The 13,303-nt window shown below is 42.4% G+C and overlaps 1 protein-coding gene across 2 annotated transcripts in view; it reads left to right on the plus strand.

Annotated features, from left to right (window-relative positions):
- Positions 1 to 13,303, plus strand: part of YAP1 (Yes associated protein 1) — a 186,178-nt gene that overhangs the window by 229 nt on the left and 172,646 nt on the right. For both annotated transcript variants that reach the window (XM_026651589.1, XM_026651591.1), the window contains exons 2-4: positions 1,265 to 1,346; positions 1,928 to 2,000; positions 11,882 to 12,048. In XM_026651589.1, coding sequence (XP_026507374.1) covers positions 1,265 to 1,346; positions 1,928 to 2,000; positions 11,882 to 12,048 — 322 coding nt within the window. The remainder of the gene's footprint in view (positions 1 to 1,264; positions 1,347 to 1,927; positions 2,001 to 11,881; positions 12,049 to 13,303) is intronic.

Here is a 13,303-nt window from a genome sequence, read left to right on the forward strand (position 1 = left end):
GGGCTGCAGGGCAGGAGGGGCTGGGATCTGCTGGGAAGGAGGATGAAGAGGTTATTGATGTTACACTTCCCCTTGGGTATACGGATTAACGTGAGGGTTGCCAGGTGTCCAGTTTTCAACCGTAATGCCCTGTCGAAGGGGCCCCTGGCGGCTTTGGGCAGCACCGCTGACCAGGCCTTTAAAAGTCCGGCCGGTGAAGCAACGGGGATAAGGCAGGCTGCCAGCCTGCCCTGGCTCTGCACAGCTCCTGGAAGCGGCTGTGAGGTCCCTGCGGCCCCTACATGCAGGGAGGCTCCACATGCTGCCCTCACCGCGAGTGGCGGCTCCGCAACTCCCATTGGCCAGCAACCGTGACCAATGGGAGCTGCGGAGCTGGCACTAGGGGAGGGGGGCAGCATGCAGAGCCTCCTTGGCCTCCCACGCACCTAGGGGCTGCAGAGACCTGGCAGCCACTTTCTGGGAGCCACAGGAAGCGCCGCCGGGACCCCACACCACCTCCTGCACCCCAATCCCCTGCCCCAGTCCAGAGTCCCCTCCCACACCCAATCTCCCTCCCAGAGCCTGCACCCCCATGCCCCAGCCCGAAGCCCCCTCCTGCACCCCAAACCCCTCATCTCTGGCCCCACCCCAGAGCCCACATCCCCAACCGGAGCCCTCACCCCCCTTCTGCACCCCAACCCCTGCCCCAGCCTGGTGAAAGTGAATGAGGGTGGGGGAGAGTGGGTGATGGAGGGAGGGGGGATGGAGTGAGGGGGGCAGGGCCTCAGCGAAGGGGCAGGGACGGGGCTTGGGGAAAGGGAAGGTGTGGGGACTCGGGGAAGGTGTGGGGCAGGGGTGTTCGGTTTGTGTGATCAGAACGTTGGCAACCCTAATTAACATCAACCTTGTTTTGCAGTAAAACTGTGGTGAGTCCAGAGCTTGACTTACTGCAGATCTTTTCAGTGTTTTTCAGGCATGTAAAGAGCTGTTTGGAGGACAGTTCCTGAAGCAAAGTTAATTGCTGTTATTTTAAATAAAATAATATAGATATCAGCCTTGCAAAATTCTTCTTGCCCTAGAAGAGTAATTTTTTAATCTATTGGACAGATAAATAAAATATAATGAAAAAATAATTATCAACAGTTGTCATGAAAGGGTGAGAGTGTGGTTTTTGTGCCTGGGCTAGAAAATATATAGATAATTTTCAACTGCTGATATATTCTAAAGGGATGTGTCCAGTGTGTGTGTTTTTTAATATTATTACTTACCATGTTCTGGGTTTCAGGTCCATGCATGGCAGAATCACCGTGCAAGCATTCAGTTTTGACCAACATTTTAAGGCCTATCGAAAGGATGAATTTGTTAAGGTAGTTATAAATCTATCACATTTAATGGTTCCTTTTTAAAGGAACTGTAACTTTTTTTGTGCTGGAATAACACTTAAACTTTCCCATTATATCTGCTATATTATGCTTTTACAAGTGGCGAACAGTCACCGTAAATTTGATAATAGGTGGATTGGGGGCAGGAGCGCCGCCAGCTTTTCTGCCGCCCTAGGTATGAAGTATGAAAATTATGTATAGATTTTGATTATACTGCAGAAAAAAGCATTCTGATAATTCCCTATTCTGCAAAACTTTGTCATGCACTTAAAATTAATCAGGCCAAGCACCAGGCATAGTTTGGGACAACTGATGTTTTGCAGACTGAAAACCTCAAATTTGCATACATAAATACCTTTGTGGGTATATTTAAAAAAAAAATTGGTTAGTCAAAATTGCAAAGGCATAAACTTGGGGATGTAATTTTTGGGTATGCAAACTCAGAGATCATACTGAAGCCACTTATTTATTGGGCCCTAAAATTTGTCATAGAAATGTAATTTATTGCTTTGGTTGATATTATGAATCTCATTTTGTTAACTTTCATTTTTAATTTGAAATTTTAGGCATTTTTTAATGATCCAAATGTTAGCGCCAATTTGAAATTGCTTACAGCTTCTGGACAGTGGACTACACTAGGTAAATAAATTTAGAATAAGTTAGTCTTTTAAATCTTTCTCTGTGGTAACTATATTTTCTCCAGTTAATGTTTTGTAACAATGACACGATTCAGATCTGTACCTTCACCCTCATGAAATAAAATTTGCAGCAGAAGATCATTAAAAGGAATCTCCTTCCTTTAAACCGTTGCTAAGGGCCATTGATCTAATTTCTGTCATTAAATTGTCACAGTTAAATGGTAAACTTCCTCACTGATATTTAAGGCTAGCTCATTTCTTTAATAATAAAGGAGACTCAGGTCCCACATATGTTACAAGTAAAACTGTTTTTGTAAATCGACTGCTGACTTGGTTACACTGTCCACACACCCAACAACACAATTGTGTGTCAGGAGTGGTTGTAATCGTGCCTACTACCTCACCAGGGTGCAGTGTCCAGAAGAGTCTCAGAGAGGCAACCACAACATTTGGGGGATATTCTCTGAATTGTCCTACTTCAAAGAGAGTTGGGAGGAAGAGAACTAACTAGGGCTGTCAAATATCAGAGGGGTAGCCGTGTTAGTCTGGATCTGTAAAAAGCAACAAAGAGTCCTGTGGCACCTTATAGACTAACAGATGTATTGGAGCATTACAGGTGCCACAGGACTCTTTGTTGCTTAGGGCTGTCAAGTGATTAAAAAACTTAATTGCAATTAATTGCGTGATAAAAAAAATTACGATTAATTACACTGTTAATAATAGAATACCATTTATTTAAATATTTTTGGATGTTTTCTACATTTTCAAATATTGATTTCAATTAAACACAGAACACAGTGTACGGTGCTCACTTTATATTTATTTTTATTACAAATATTTGTGCTATAAAAAACAAAATAGTATGTTTCAATTCACCTCATACAAGTACTGTAATATCTCTTTATCATGAAAATTGAACTTACAAATGTAGAATTACGTACAAAAAAAACTGCATTCAGAAATACAACAATGTAAAACTTTAGAGCCTACAAGTCCATTCATTTCTACTTCTTGTTCATTCAGTCACTTAGACAAATACGTTTGTTTACATTTGCAGGAGATAATGCTTCCCGGTTCTTGTTTACAATGTCACCTGGAAGTGAGAACAGGTGTTCACATAGCACTGTTGTAGCCGGCGTGACAAGATATTTACGTGCCAGATGCATTAAAGATTCATATGTCCCTTCATGCTTCAAGCACCATTCTAGAGGACAGGCGTTCATGCCAATGAGAGGTTCTGCTCGATAACAATCCAAAACAGTGCAGACCGATGCGTGTTCATTTTTATTATCTGAGTCAGATGCCATCAGCAGAGAGTTGATTTTCTTTTTTGGTGGTTCGGGTTCTGTAGTTTCCACATCGGAGTGTTGCTCTTTTAAGACTTCTTAAGCATGCTCCACACCTCATCCCTCTCAGATTTTGGAAGGCACTTCAGATTCTTAAACGTTGGGTCGAGTGCTGTAGCTATCTTTAGAAATCTCACATTGGTACCTTCTTTGCATTTTGTCAAATCTGCAGTGAAAGTGTTCTTAAAATGAACATGTGCTGGGGTCATCATCTGAGACTGCTATAACATGAAATGTATCGCAGAATGCGGGTAAAAGAGAGCAGGAGACATACTATTCTCCCCCAAGGAGGTCAGTCACAAATTTAATTAATGCATTATTTATTTAGCAAGTCATCAGCATAGAAGCATGCCAAATTTCAATTGGTATTCTATTGTTTAACAGTGTGATTAAAACTGTGATTAATTGCGATTAATTTTTTTAATCGCAATTAATATTTTTGAGTTAATTGCATGAGTTAACTGCGATTAAGGTAGAACTAACATGGTTACATGAGCACTATGGGGGCCCTGTCTACAGAATAATATAAGCATGACCTAGCTGTTGGACGAAAGCCAAGTGGTAGGCTGTGCCAGTTGTAAAAGTGACACAAGGTTAAACTCATGGTTAATTACCTTGTGCCCTGTCACTAACTGGTCGCAGACTCAGCTAAGTGTTATAACATAGACAAGACCTTAAAAGAGCATAATCAAAAAGGAAATGAAACATGAGTGCAGGACAAAATCCTATAATATGTACAACCATATATAAGAGATTGTAAAAGCACCACAAGAAAATGCAAATGGTAATACAGTAGAATTTTGTGTCTAATTAAGTATTTATAAGGTCTGAATCATACTGGTATCAGAGCAATGGCTCTGTGTTTTAGGAAGACAAAGGTATTATCCCTCAAGAATTTGCACTCTGCAACTTGGTTTGGCTGCAATTACTCTGTGTGTGTGTGTTTGTGCGTGCGTGTCTAATCCACACATTTCCTGGATGTGGAGTTCTGTCCCATCTAGTGGCGGGGGGAGAGAGAGAGAGAGAGAAAAAAAAGAAAATGAGTCTGCTCTACAGCCTTAGCTAACAGCCAGTTGGCTTTTAGCTCATGCGGTAGAGGCTCATGCACTAAGCTCCAGCGGTCCCCTCGGTTCGATCCCGCCTGCTGATGACTGGGGTCTGTCGGTGTTACGCGTGCGTGCATGCATGCAGTTACTCTGTGTGTGTGTGTGTGTGTGTTTCCCCATTCCTGCTCTCTGTGGAATGGGCAGGGAAGTTCCCCACCGTACTTTGACACCAGACACTCTGCCTTGTTATCTGCAAAGTTTCATCTTCCTAGGATACTGTATTTGGCCTTTAACACAACACAGCCCTGCTAGTTGCCTCTTTCCCAGTCATCAAACTGTAGCAAGCAAAAGAAAATATAATAGACCGAATCAAGGTAATCTTCCCTCTCTCCTGCTTTGGGCAAGAGTTTTTAAGCTATCTGACCTGCCTGTGTGACTTTCCAGCCCCCTTCTCAGGGAAGGTCAGCAGGTTACATACCTCCTGCTGGGGTCAAAGGGTCACCTGCCAAGCATCCCGGCTTTTTAACTCCTGCTGGTCCTGAACACATCTCGGTGTGGTAAGCACAGGAGTAATGCATTTTATTTCCATGAACCAGAAGTGTTTGCTCTCTGAACACTGAATGGCCAGTATACTCCATCACATTTTACTCTTTCTTTAAAACCTGCCTTCCCTCTCTCTGCTTACCTTTTTCGGTTAAGTATGCGGGCTCATTTTTCTCCCCTTAGTTTTCATGTACATTTTTTTTCTGAAAAGTATAGTAAGAAAACACAAGCTGATGATCTTCCAGCATTCTCTTACTCTTCCTTAAATTTGCAGATCTTCAGCTCTAGCTACCCTGTGTATTTGAAAGTGTGGAGCTGCACTTTAATTAAGCATCACAGTCATAAGCTACACCTCTACCCCGATATAATGCAGCCCGATATAACACGAATTCGGATATAACGTGGTAAAGCAGCACTCCAGAGGGGTGGGGCTGCGCACTCCGGCGGATCAAAGCAAGTTCGATATAATGCGGTTTCACCTATAACGCGGTAAGATTTTTTGGCTCCCGAGGACAACGTTATATTGAGGTAGAGGTGTATGTGTAAGCTTCTGCCTAAAATAGTAATAGATCTGGAGAAAAGTTAGTATATAATTAACTTCTAATCATAGAACTGGACTGGAAGGGACCTGGAGAGGTCATCTAGTCCAGTCCCTTGCACTCATGGCAGGACTAATTATCTAGACCATTCCTGAGAGGTGTATATCTAACCTGCTCTTAAAAGTTTCCAATGATGGAGATTCCATAACCTCCCTAGGCAATTTATTCCAGTGATTAACCACCCTGACACTTAGGAAGTTTTTCCTAATGTACAACCTAAACCTCCCTTGCTGCAATTTAAGCCCATTGCTTCTTGTCCTATACTCGGAGATTAAGAATAACATTTTTTCATCTTCCTCCTTGTAACAGCCTTTTATATACTTGAAAACTGTTATCATGTCCCCTCTCAGTCTTCTCTTCTCCAGACTAAACAAACCCAATTTTTTCAATCTTCCCTCATAGGTCATGTTTTCTAGACCTTTAATCATTTTTGTTGCTCTTCTCTGGACTTTCTCCAATTTGTCCACATCCTTTCTGAAATGTGGCTTCCAGAACTGAACACAATACTCCAGTTGAGGCCTAATCAGAGCAGAGTAGAGTGGATGAATTACTTCTCGTGTCTTGCTTACGACACTCCTGCTAATACATCCCAGAATGATGTTTGCATTTTTTGCAACAGCGTTACACTGTTGACTCATATTTAGCTTGTGGTCCACTATGACCCCCAGATCTCTTTCCACAGTACTCCTTCCTAGGCAGTCATTTCCCATTTTGTATGTGTGTAACTGGTTGTTTCTTCCTAAATGGAGTATTTTGCATTTGTCCTTATTGAATTTCATCCTATTTACTTCAGACCATTTCTCCAGTTTGTCCAGATCATTTTGAATTTTAATCCTATCCTCCAAAGCACTTGCAACCCCTCCCAGCTTGGCATCATCCACAAACTTTGTAAGTGTACTCTCTGTGCCATTATCTAAATCATTGATAAAGATATTGAACAGAACTGGACCCAGAACTGATCCTTGCAGGACCCCACTCATTATGCCCTTCCAGCATGACTGAACCACTGATAACTACTCTCTGGGAACGGTTTTCCAACCAGAGTTTTGCACCCACCTTATAGTAGTTCCATCTAGGTTGCATTTCCCTAGTTTATTTATGAGAAGGTCATGCAAGACAGTATCAAAAGCTTTACTAAAGTTAAGATATACCACGTCTGCCGCTTCCCCCTTATCCACAAGGCTTGTTACCCTGTCAAAGAAAGCTATCAGGTTGGTTTGACATGATTTGTTTTTGACAAATCCATACTGACTGTTACGTATCACCTTATTATCTTCTAGATGTTTGCAAATAGATTGCTTAATTACTTGCTCCATTATCTTTCCCGGTACAGAAGTTAAGCTGACTGGTCTGTAATTCCCTGGGTTGTCCTTATTTCCCTTTTTATAGATGGGCACTATATTTCCCCTTTTCCAGTCTTCTGGAATCTCTCCCATCTTCCATGACTTCTCAAAGATAATCGCTAGTGGCTCAGATATCTCCTCAGTCAGCTCCCTGCGTATTTGAGGAAGCAGTTCATCAAGCCCTAGTGACTTGAAGACATCTAATTTGTCCAAGTAATTTTTAACTTGTTCTTTCCCTATTTTAGCCTCTTCTGATCCTACCTTATTTTCACTGGCATTCACTACGTTAGACATCCAATCACCACCATCTTTCTTGGTGAAAACCTAAACAAAGAAGTCATTAAGCACCTCTGCCATTTCCACACTTTCTGTTATTAATTCCTCTCTTTCACCTCCCTCCCCCCTCCCCCACTGAGTAATGGGCCTACCCTGTCCTTGGTCTTCTGCTTGCTTCTAATGTATTTGTAGAATGTTTCCTTGTTACCCTTTATGTCTCTAGCTAGTTTGATCTCGTTTTGTGCCTTGGCCTTTCTAATTTTGTCCCTACATACTTGTGGTATTTGTTTATATTCATCCTTTGTAATTTGACCTAGTTTCCACTTTTTGTAGGACTCTTTTTTGATTTTTAGATCATTGAAGATCTCCTGGTTAAGCCAATGTGGTTTCTTGCTTCTAATTTTATTATCTGAGTTGATAATATAGATTCAAGTGCTACATCTATTCCCTGGGAAATGAATGACTGTCTCTGGATCATTAGGGTAACTGATGCAATAAGTGGATTTTTGCTAGGGCCTGAAAAATTTACCCAACACCCAACACCTATGAGGATGGGTATAAAATACCTTTGCATCTGCACCTACAAGCCATGCCCTCCCAAAGCCACACCCTTTGCAAATTTAAAGAAAAGGAATCAGCAGTGTGCTGTATTTCATTGGAATAGATCGACTTTCTATTTATACATTTTAACAAGGTAACTTATTTTAGCTCTTGCAATCTTGTCTTTTATAGGCTTCACTCTATTTCTCCTGTCTCATAATCACAATGTATCCTTTCCTGTGTTGTCTTTCCATGGCTATTTCCTCACTTTCCTCCCATTGCATCTCTACCTCCTCCCCATACTTTTTCTGCCTTGTTCTGGCTCAAAATCTGTCACTTTGTATTGCTTTTCTAAATGATCCCATTAATCACTCCCTCTCTCTTGCTCATTTTCTCCCCTTTCCCCCCAGTGCCCCGCACATACAAATATTACCAGATTCCTAGTAATCAAAGTACTAAATCTAGTAAATGGAGACTGATGCAAAAATGTGGGGACTTTCACTGCCCAGAGTACTGCTCAGGTGTGGAATCAATTCATCACTCCCCAGCAGCTGGTAAACTGGGAGCTGCTGGGATTCTTATTAGGATGCTGTCCTAGGACTCTGCTTAGCCTCCAACTAACATTTGAGGTGTCAGATTAATTGGAATCTCCCCTCTCCTGCCCCTTTTGGCTGCAAAGTAAGATAAATATTTTTTCTCTCTTCTGTTCCCCCTCCCATGCCAGTCTCCTAGCTGCTTTAGTGGGGGTATTTCTACCGTTTCCCACTCTCTAAAAAGCTCTTGTCCCCATTGCCTGTCTACTGCTCCTAGCTTTTCTAAGCAGTAGCAGCAAAGTCAAATTGATCTGATTCTTGTCAATTTCACTGCTGCCCACAAGTTTTGAATAGCAGCAGTGAAAACTAACCAGCAGCTTTCACTTTGTAGTAGTAGTGGCACTGCACGTGTCTGTCAACAGACTTAAGGAGACCGCACTGCATCTGTTCAAACTCAATTCACATATGCAGAATTATCTTCAAAGGACTAGAAATACCTGGTTTTTGTGTGTGTGTTTTTTTTTTTAATAAAAGCTTTAATTCTGCAGAAGCTGGCAGTATTTGCCTAGGAAAAATTCCCAGTTGCCCCACACAAAATGGATTTTTCAAGCTCTAATGACAGTCATCTATAGACTCTGTGTTTTTGAAATCTATGAGAGACAATCTAAAATTAGAAAAGTTATCAATATAAACCACTACTGCAATTTTAATTCACTGAAATGGTTTTTACATGTCATTTGAACCCACAAAATATCACTGTGACCTTCGGTTTTTAAAATAGTTCCAGTTTAACCCTAACATAAGCATTGAATACATGGTTTTACTTAAGTTTTAAATCACATGTTTTTATAAATAGTAATTTGCACTGAAAACCTCAATGCACACCAGTACACAAAAACAAAACCTCAAATATTGGTCATATGTGCCGGATGTTCTCTTAAAAAAAAAGTCTTATGAAGGCTTTTAGTTGGGGTTATCTGATTATCAATTTTCTTATTTAAAATTTAAGAATGAGAATTTAGGATGTGGTAGATATATTTCACACATCCAGTTCTTGATTTGCCTCTGTGGATCCCCACTTTAGAGGATGTACCCCATGTTGATGAGATTCAATGCTGCTGGCAGAAGTAAAGCTACTTGTGGTACTCTACTGTACAAATGTCCCAGAACTGGAGACTAAAAAAGGCCCTACCCCCATACTATACCTGTTTTTTTTGTTTGTTTGTTTGTTTCCTACCTGCAAAGTTAGCAGAAGACCATCTCTCCCCATTCTGTTGATGTTTGTTGGGGTGGTATTCAGATTGGTTAGTCCTGTCCAGGGAATTCTGAGTCTCTCCAATTAGTTCCAGATCTCATATCTCAAATGGAGAGGAGATTCCATTACAATCTTTAATCTCGTCACCTACCATTGTCAGTTTGGTTTCTGAATGCCTAGGGGATGAACATCTATTGTCTTTCTGACAATCTTAGAAAACTTTTCCTGGATTTCAGGAGACTATGAGGAAGTCATATATGGAAGTCTTCAAATATGTAAAATATTGTTATAAAAAAGACAATGATCAATTGTTCTTTATGTCCACCAAGGATAGGATGAGAAGTAATTGGCTTAGTTTGCAGCAAGGGAGATACAGGTTGGATAATAGGCAAAAGTGTCCAACTGTGAGGATAGTTAACCTCTGAAACAAGTTACCTAGGGAGGTTGTGGAATCCCAGTCATTAGAGATTTTTAAGAACAGGTTAGACAAACACCTGTTAGGGATGGCCTTAGATATACCGTATATACTCGATCATAAGCCGGTTCATTTATAAGCCGATCCCCCCAAGATGGATAAGTAAAAATGGAAAATTTTTATAACCCGTTCAAAAGCCGACCCAATAATTCAGGGGTCAGCAAACTTTGGCTCCTGGGCCATGAGGATAAGCCGCTGGTGGGCCAAGATGGTTTGTTTACCTCGAGTGTCCGCAGGCACGGAGGTAAACCTAAGTAAACAAAGTGTCCCGGTGTGCCAGCTGCTTACCCTGACGGGCCGGGACAGCAACTGGTGGGGAATTTTTTTGGGGGGGAGAAGCTGTGAGTCAGGGGAGTAACCCCTGTGATCACCCCCCACATGACCCCATCCCTAGCATGGGACCCCCACACTCTCCCCATCCCATCCCTTCCCACCTTATCTGGGGAGGGCCAGGGGAGGATGTCTCTGACCTGGCTGGAGCTGCTCTGGCAGGCTGGGCAGCGCGGCCGCAGCCTGCTCCACCGGGCCAGACTGGGCGGTACGGCTGCAGCATGTTCCAGTGGGCTGGGCCGGGTGGCACGGCTGCAGCATGCTCTGGCGGCATGGCACAGCCTGCTCTGGGGAGCGGGGCCAAGTGGCACGGCTGCAGCCTGCCAGCCCCGGAGTTGCAGCTGCTTCGGAGGCTGGGGGGAGAGCAGCGTGGCCAGAAGCAGAAAGACTCTGGCCCCGCCTCTTCCCTTCTGGCTGTGCTGCCTCTTCTTGCTCCCTCAGTTGGGGGGAGGGGCTGTGTCCCACCTCTCCCTCTCTATACCCGTTCATAAGCCGACCCCCTTCTCTGGTGCTTCCCTTTTTTACTGAAAAAATTCGGCTTATGAACGAGTATATACGATACTTAATCCTGCCTTAGTGTGAAGGGATGGACTAGAACGACCTCTTCAGGTCCCTTCCAACCCTACATTTCTATGATTCTATATATTTTGGAGTAGACATTTTTTTTCTATGGTCTAACAATTTGGAGATACAAAGACTTGTTCCATTCCCTATGTTTAGGCTTATTTTTGAAAAATGCAGGTTTACTTTTATATATGTAGTCATTTAGCATCCAATTCTGCCTACCACATATCAATTTTTGGTTCTTCAGTCTCATTGCATCTAAGTAGAGGCCTGATTCAACTACTATTAATTTCATTTGAAAGACTCCTATTGACTCCAAAATGGGAGTTGAAATGGGAACTAAAAAGGGGGAGGTTGTTTTGGGTTTTTTTTGGGGTGGGGGTGGGAAGGGGGTTAGGTCTATTACACTTATTCTCAGTGACTTGTGAAATCTCAGCCCCTGGATCTGATTCTTACCAGAGTGATGTCTTCTACACTTTTTCTCTTGAAAGAAGTTGCAAATTTTAAAGCTGATGTTTCTTGATCCCTGTTTCTTGATAAGGTGATTGTGAATTCTCATGCCAAACTTTTGCCTAAGTGGTAACACATTTTCATATAGAGAAAAAATACGAAAGAAATTGTATGATGATCTGGTAAGTGAGGTGAATTTACATAGGTTAGATCAGGGATCGGCAACCTTTGGCATGTGGCCCGCCAGGGCAAGCACTCTGGTGGGCTAGGCCGGTTTGTTTACCTGCCGTGTTCGCAGGTTCGGCCGATCGCGGCTCCCACTGGCTGCGGTTTGCCACTCCAGGCCAATGGGGGCTGCAGGAAGCGGTGGCCAGCACATCCCGCAGCCCGTGTTTGTTTGTTTTAGCCATAATTGCATATATTACAAATTTCTCAAAATGGTTTTGTTTGGAGTAATTATGTGCATGCTGTGTTCACTTGTGAAAATATATCTTGAATTTTTGTGGAACCCTTAATAAGGGGAAGTTATCCTGTATTTCACCTCAGGTTTTCCCTGTTAATGAAGACTCTGTCATCTTTCAGGTACCAAAGTGAAAAAAATTGAAGCCATAGTTGTTCCCTGTACACAAGTTTCCATGTCATTTTTTGACCGACTGTACTCTGAAGGAGTTGTTAGAGAAACTGGCCATATTGTTAAGTGTTATGATGACTATTATGATGGCATTCCCATCTCAGATGAGTTAAGAAAGGTCAGTACAGCATTTAAGAATTTCTCAGTGGTTTTCATACTTCTGTCAGTCACTGCTAGTCACTTCTTGCCATCCTGTGGCTGTCCCCAAAGCATACAGCTAAGTAATTCTCAGACTTTGCATGGGTGTTTCACTGGCATGTTGTACAGTTATCCCTACTGCCTGGAATAGGAAAGCATTAACACAAATCTGAAAGTTAGAGATGCAACTATTTAGATTTGTGCTCACAATTCCCAGAGAGTAGTTATCAGTGGTTCATAATCATGTTGGAAGGGCACATCAAGTAGGGTACCACAGGGATCAGTTCTGGGTCCAGTTCTGTTCAATATCTTCATCAATGATTTAGCTAATGACAGAGAAAGTACACTTATAAAGTTTGCGGACAATACCAAGCTGGGAGGGGTTGCAAGTGCTTTGGAGGATAGGATTAAAATTCAAAATAATCTGAACAAACTGGAGAAATGGTCTGAAGTAAATAGGATGAAATTCAATAAGGACAAATGCAAAATACTCCGTTTAGGAAGGAACAACCAGTTACACATATACAAAATGGGAAATGACTGCCTAGGAAGGAGTACTGTGGAAAGGGATCTGGGGGTCATAGTGGACCACAAGCTAAATATGAGTCAACATGTAACGCTGTTGCAAAAAATGCAAACATCATTCTGGGATGTATTAGCAGGAGTGTCGTAAGCAAGACACGAGAAGTAATTCATCCACTCTACTCTGCTCTGATTAGGCCTCAACTGGAGTATTGTGTTCAGTTCTGGGAGCCACATTTCAGAAAGGATGTGGACAAATTGGAGAAAGTCCAGAGAAGAGCAACAAAAATGATTAAAGGTCTAGAAAACATGATTTATGAGGGAGATTGAAAAAATTGGGTTTGTTTAGTCTGGAGAAGAGAAGACTGAGAGGGGACATGATAACAGTTTTCAAGTACATAAAAAGTTGTTACCAGGAGGAGGGAGAAAAATTGTTCTGCTTAATCTCTGAGGATAGGCCAAGAAGCAATGGGCTTAAATTGTAGTAAGTGCAATTTAGGTCGGACATAAGGAAAAACTTCCTAATTGTCAGGGTAGTTAAGCACTGGAATAAATTGCCTAGGGAGCAGGGCCGGCTCCAGGCACCAGCTTAACAAGCAGGTGCTTGGGGCGGCCAAGGGAGAGGGGCGGCACCTGCGGCAATTCGGGGGCGGCAGGTCCCTCACTCCCTCTAGGAGCGAAGGACCTGCTGCTGAACTGCCGCCGCCGATCAC

Source organism: Terrapene carolina, unplaced genomic scaffold, assembly GCF_002925995.2.
Source record: "Terrapene carolina triunguis isolate 2854851 unplaced genomic scaffold, T_m_triunguis-2.0 Scaffold97, whole genome shotgun sequence".
In the NCBI taxonomy this organism is placed as follows: Eukaryota; Metazoa; Chordata; order Testudines; family Emydidae; genus Terrapene; species Terrapene triunguis.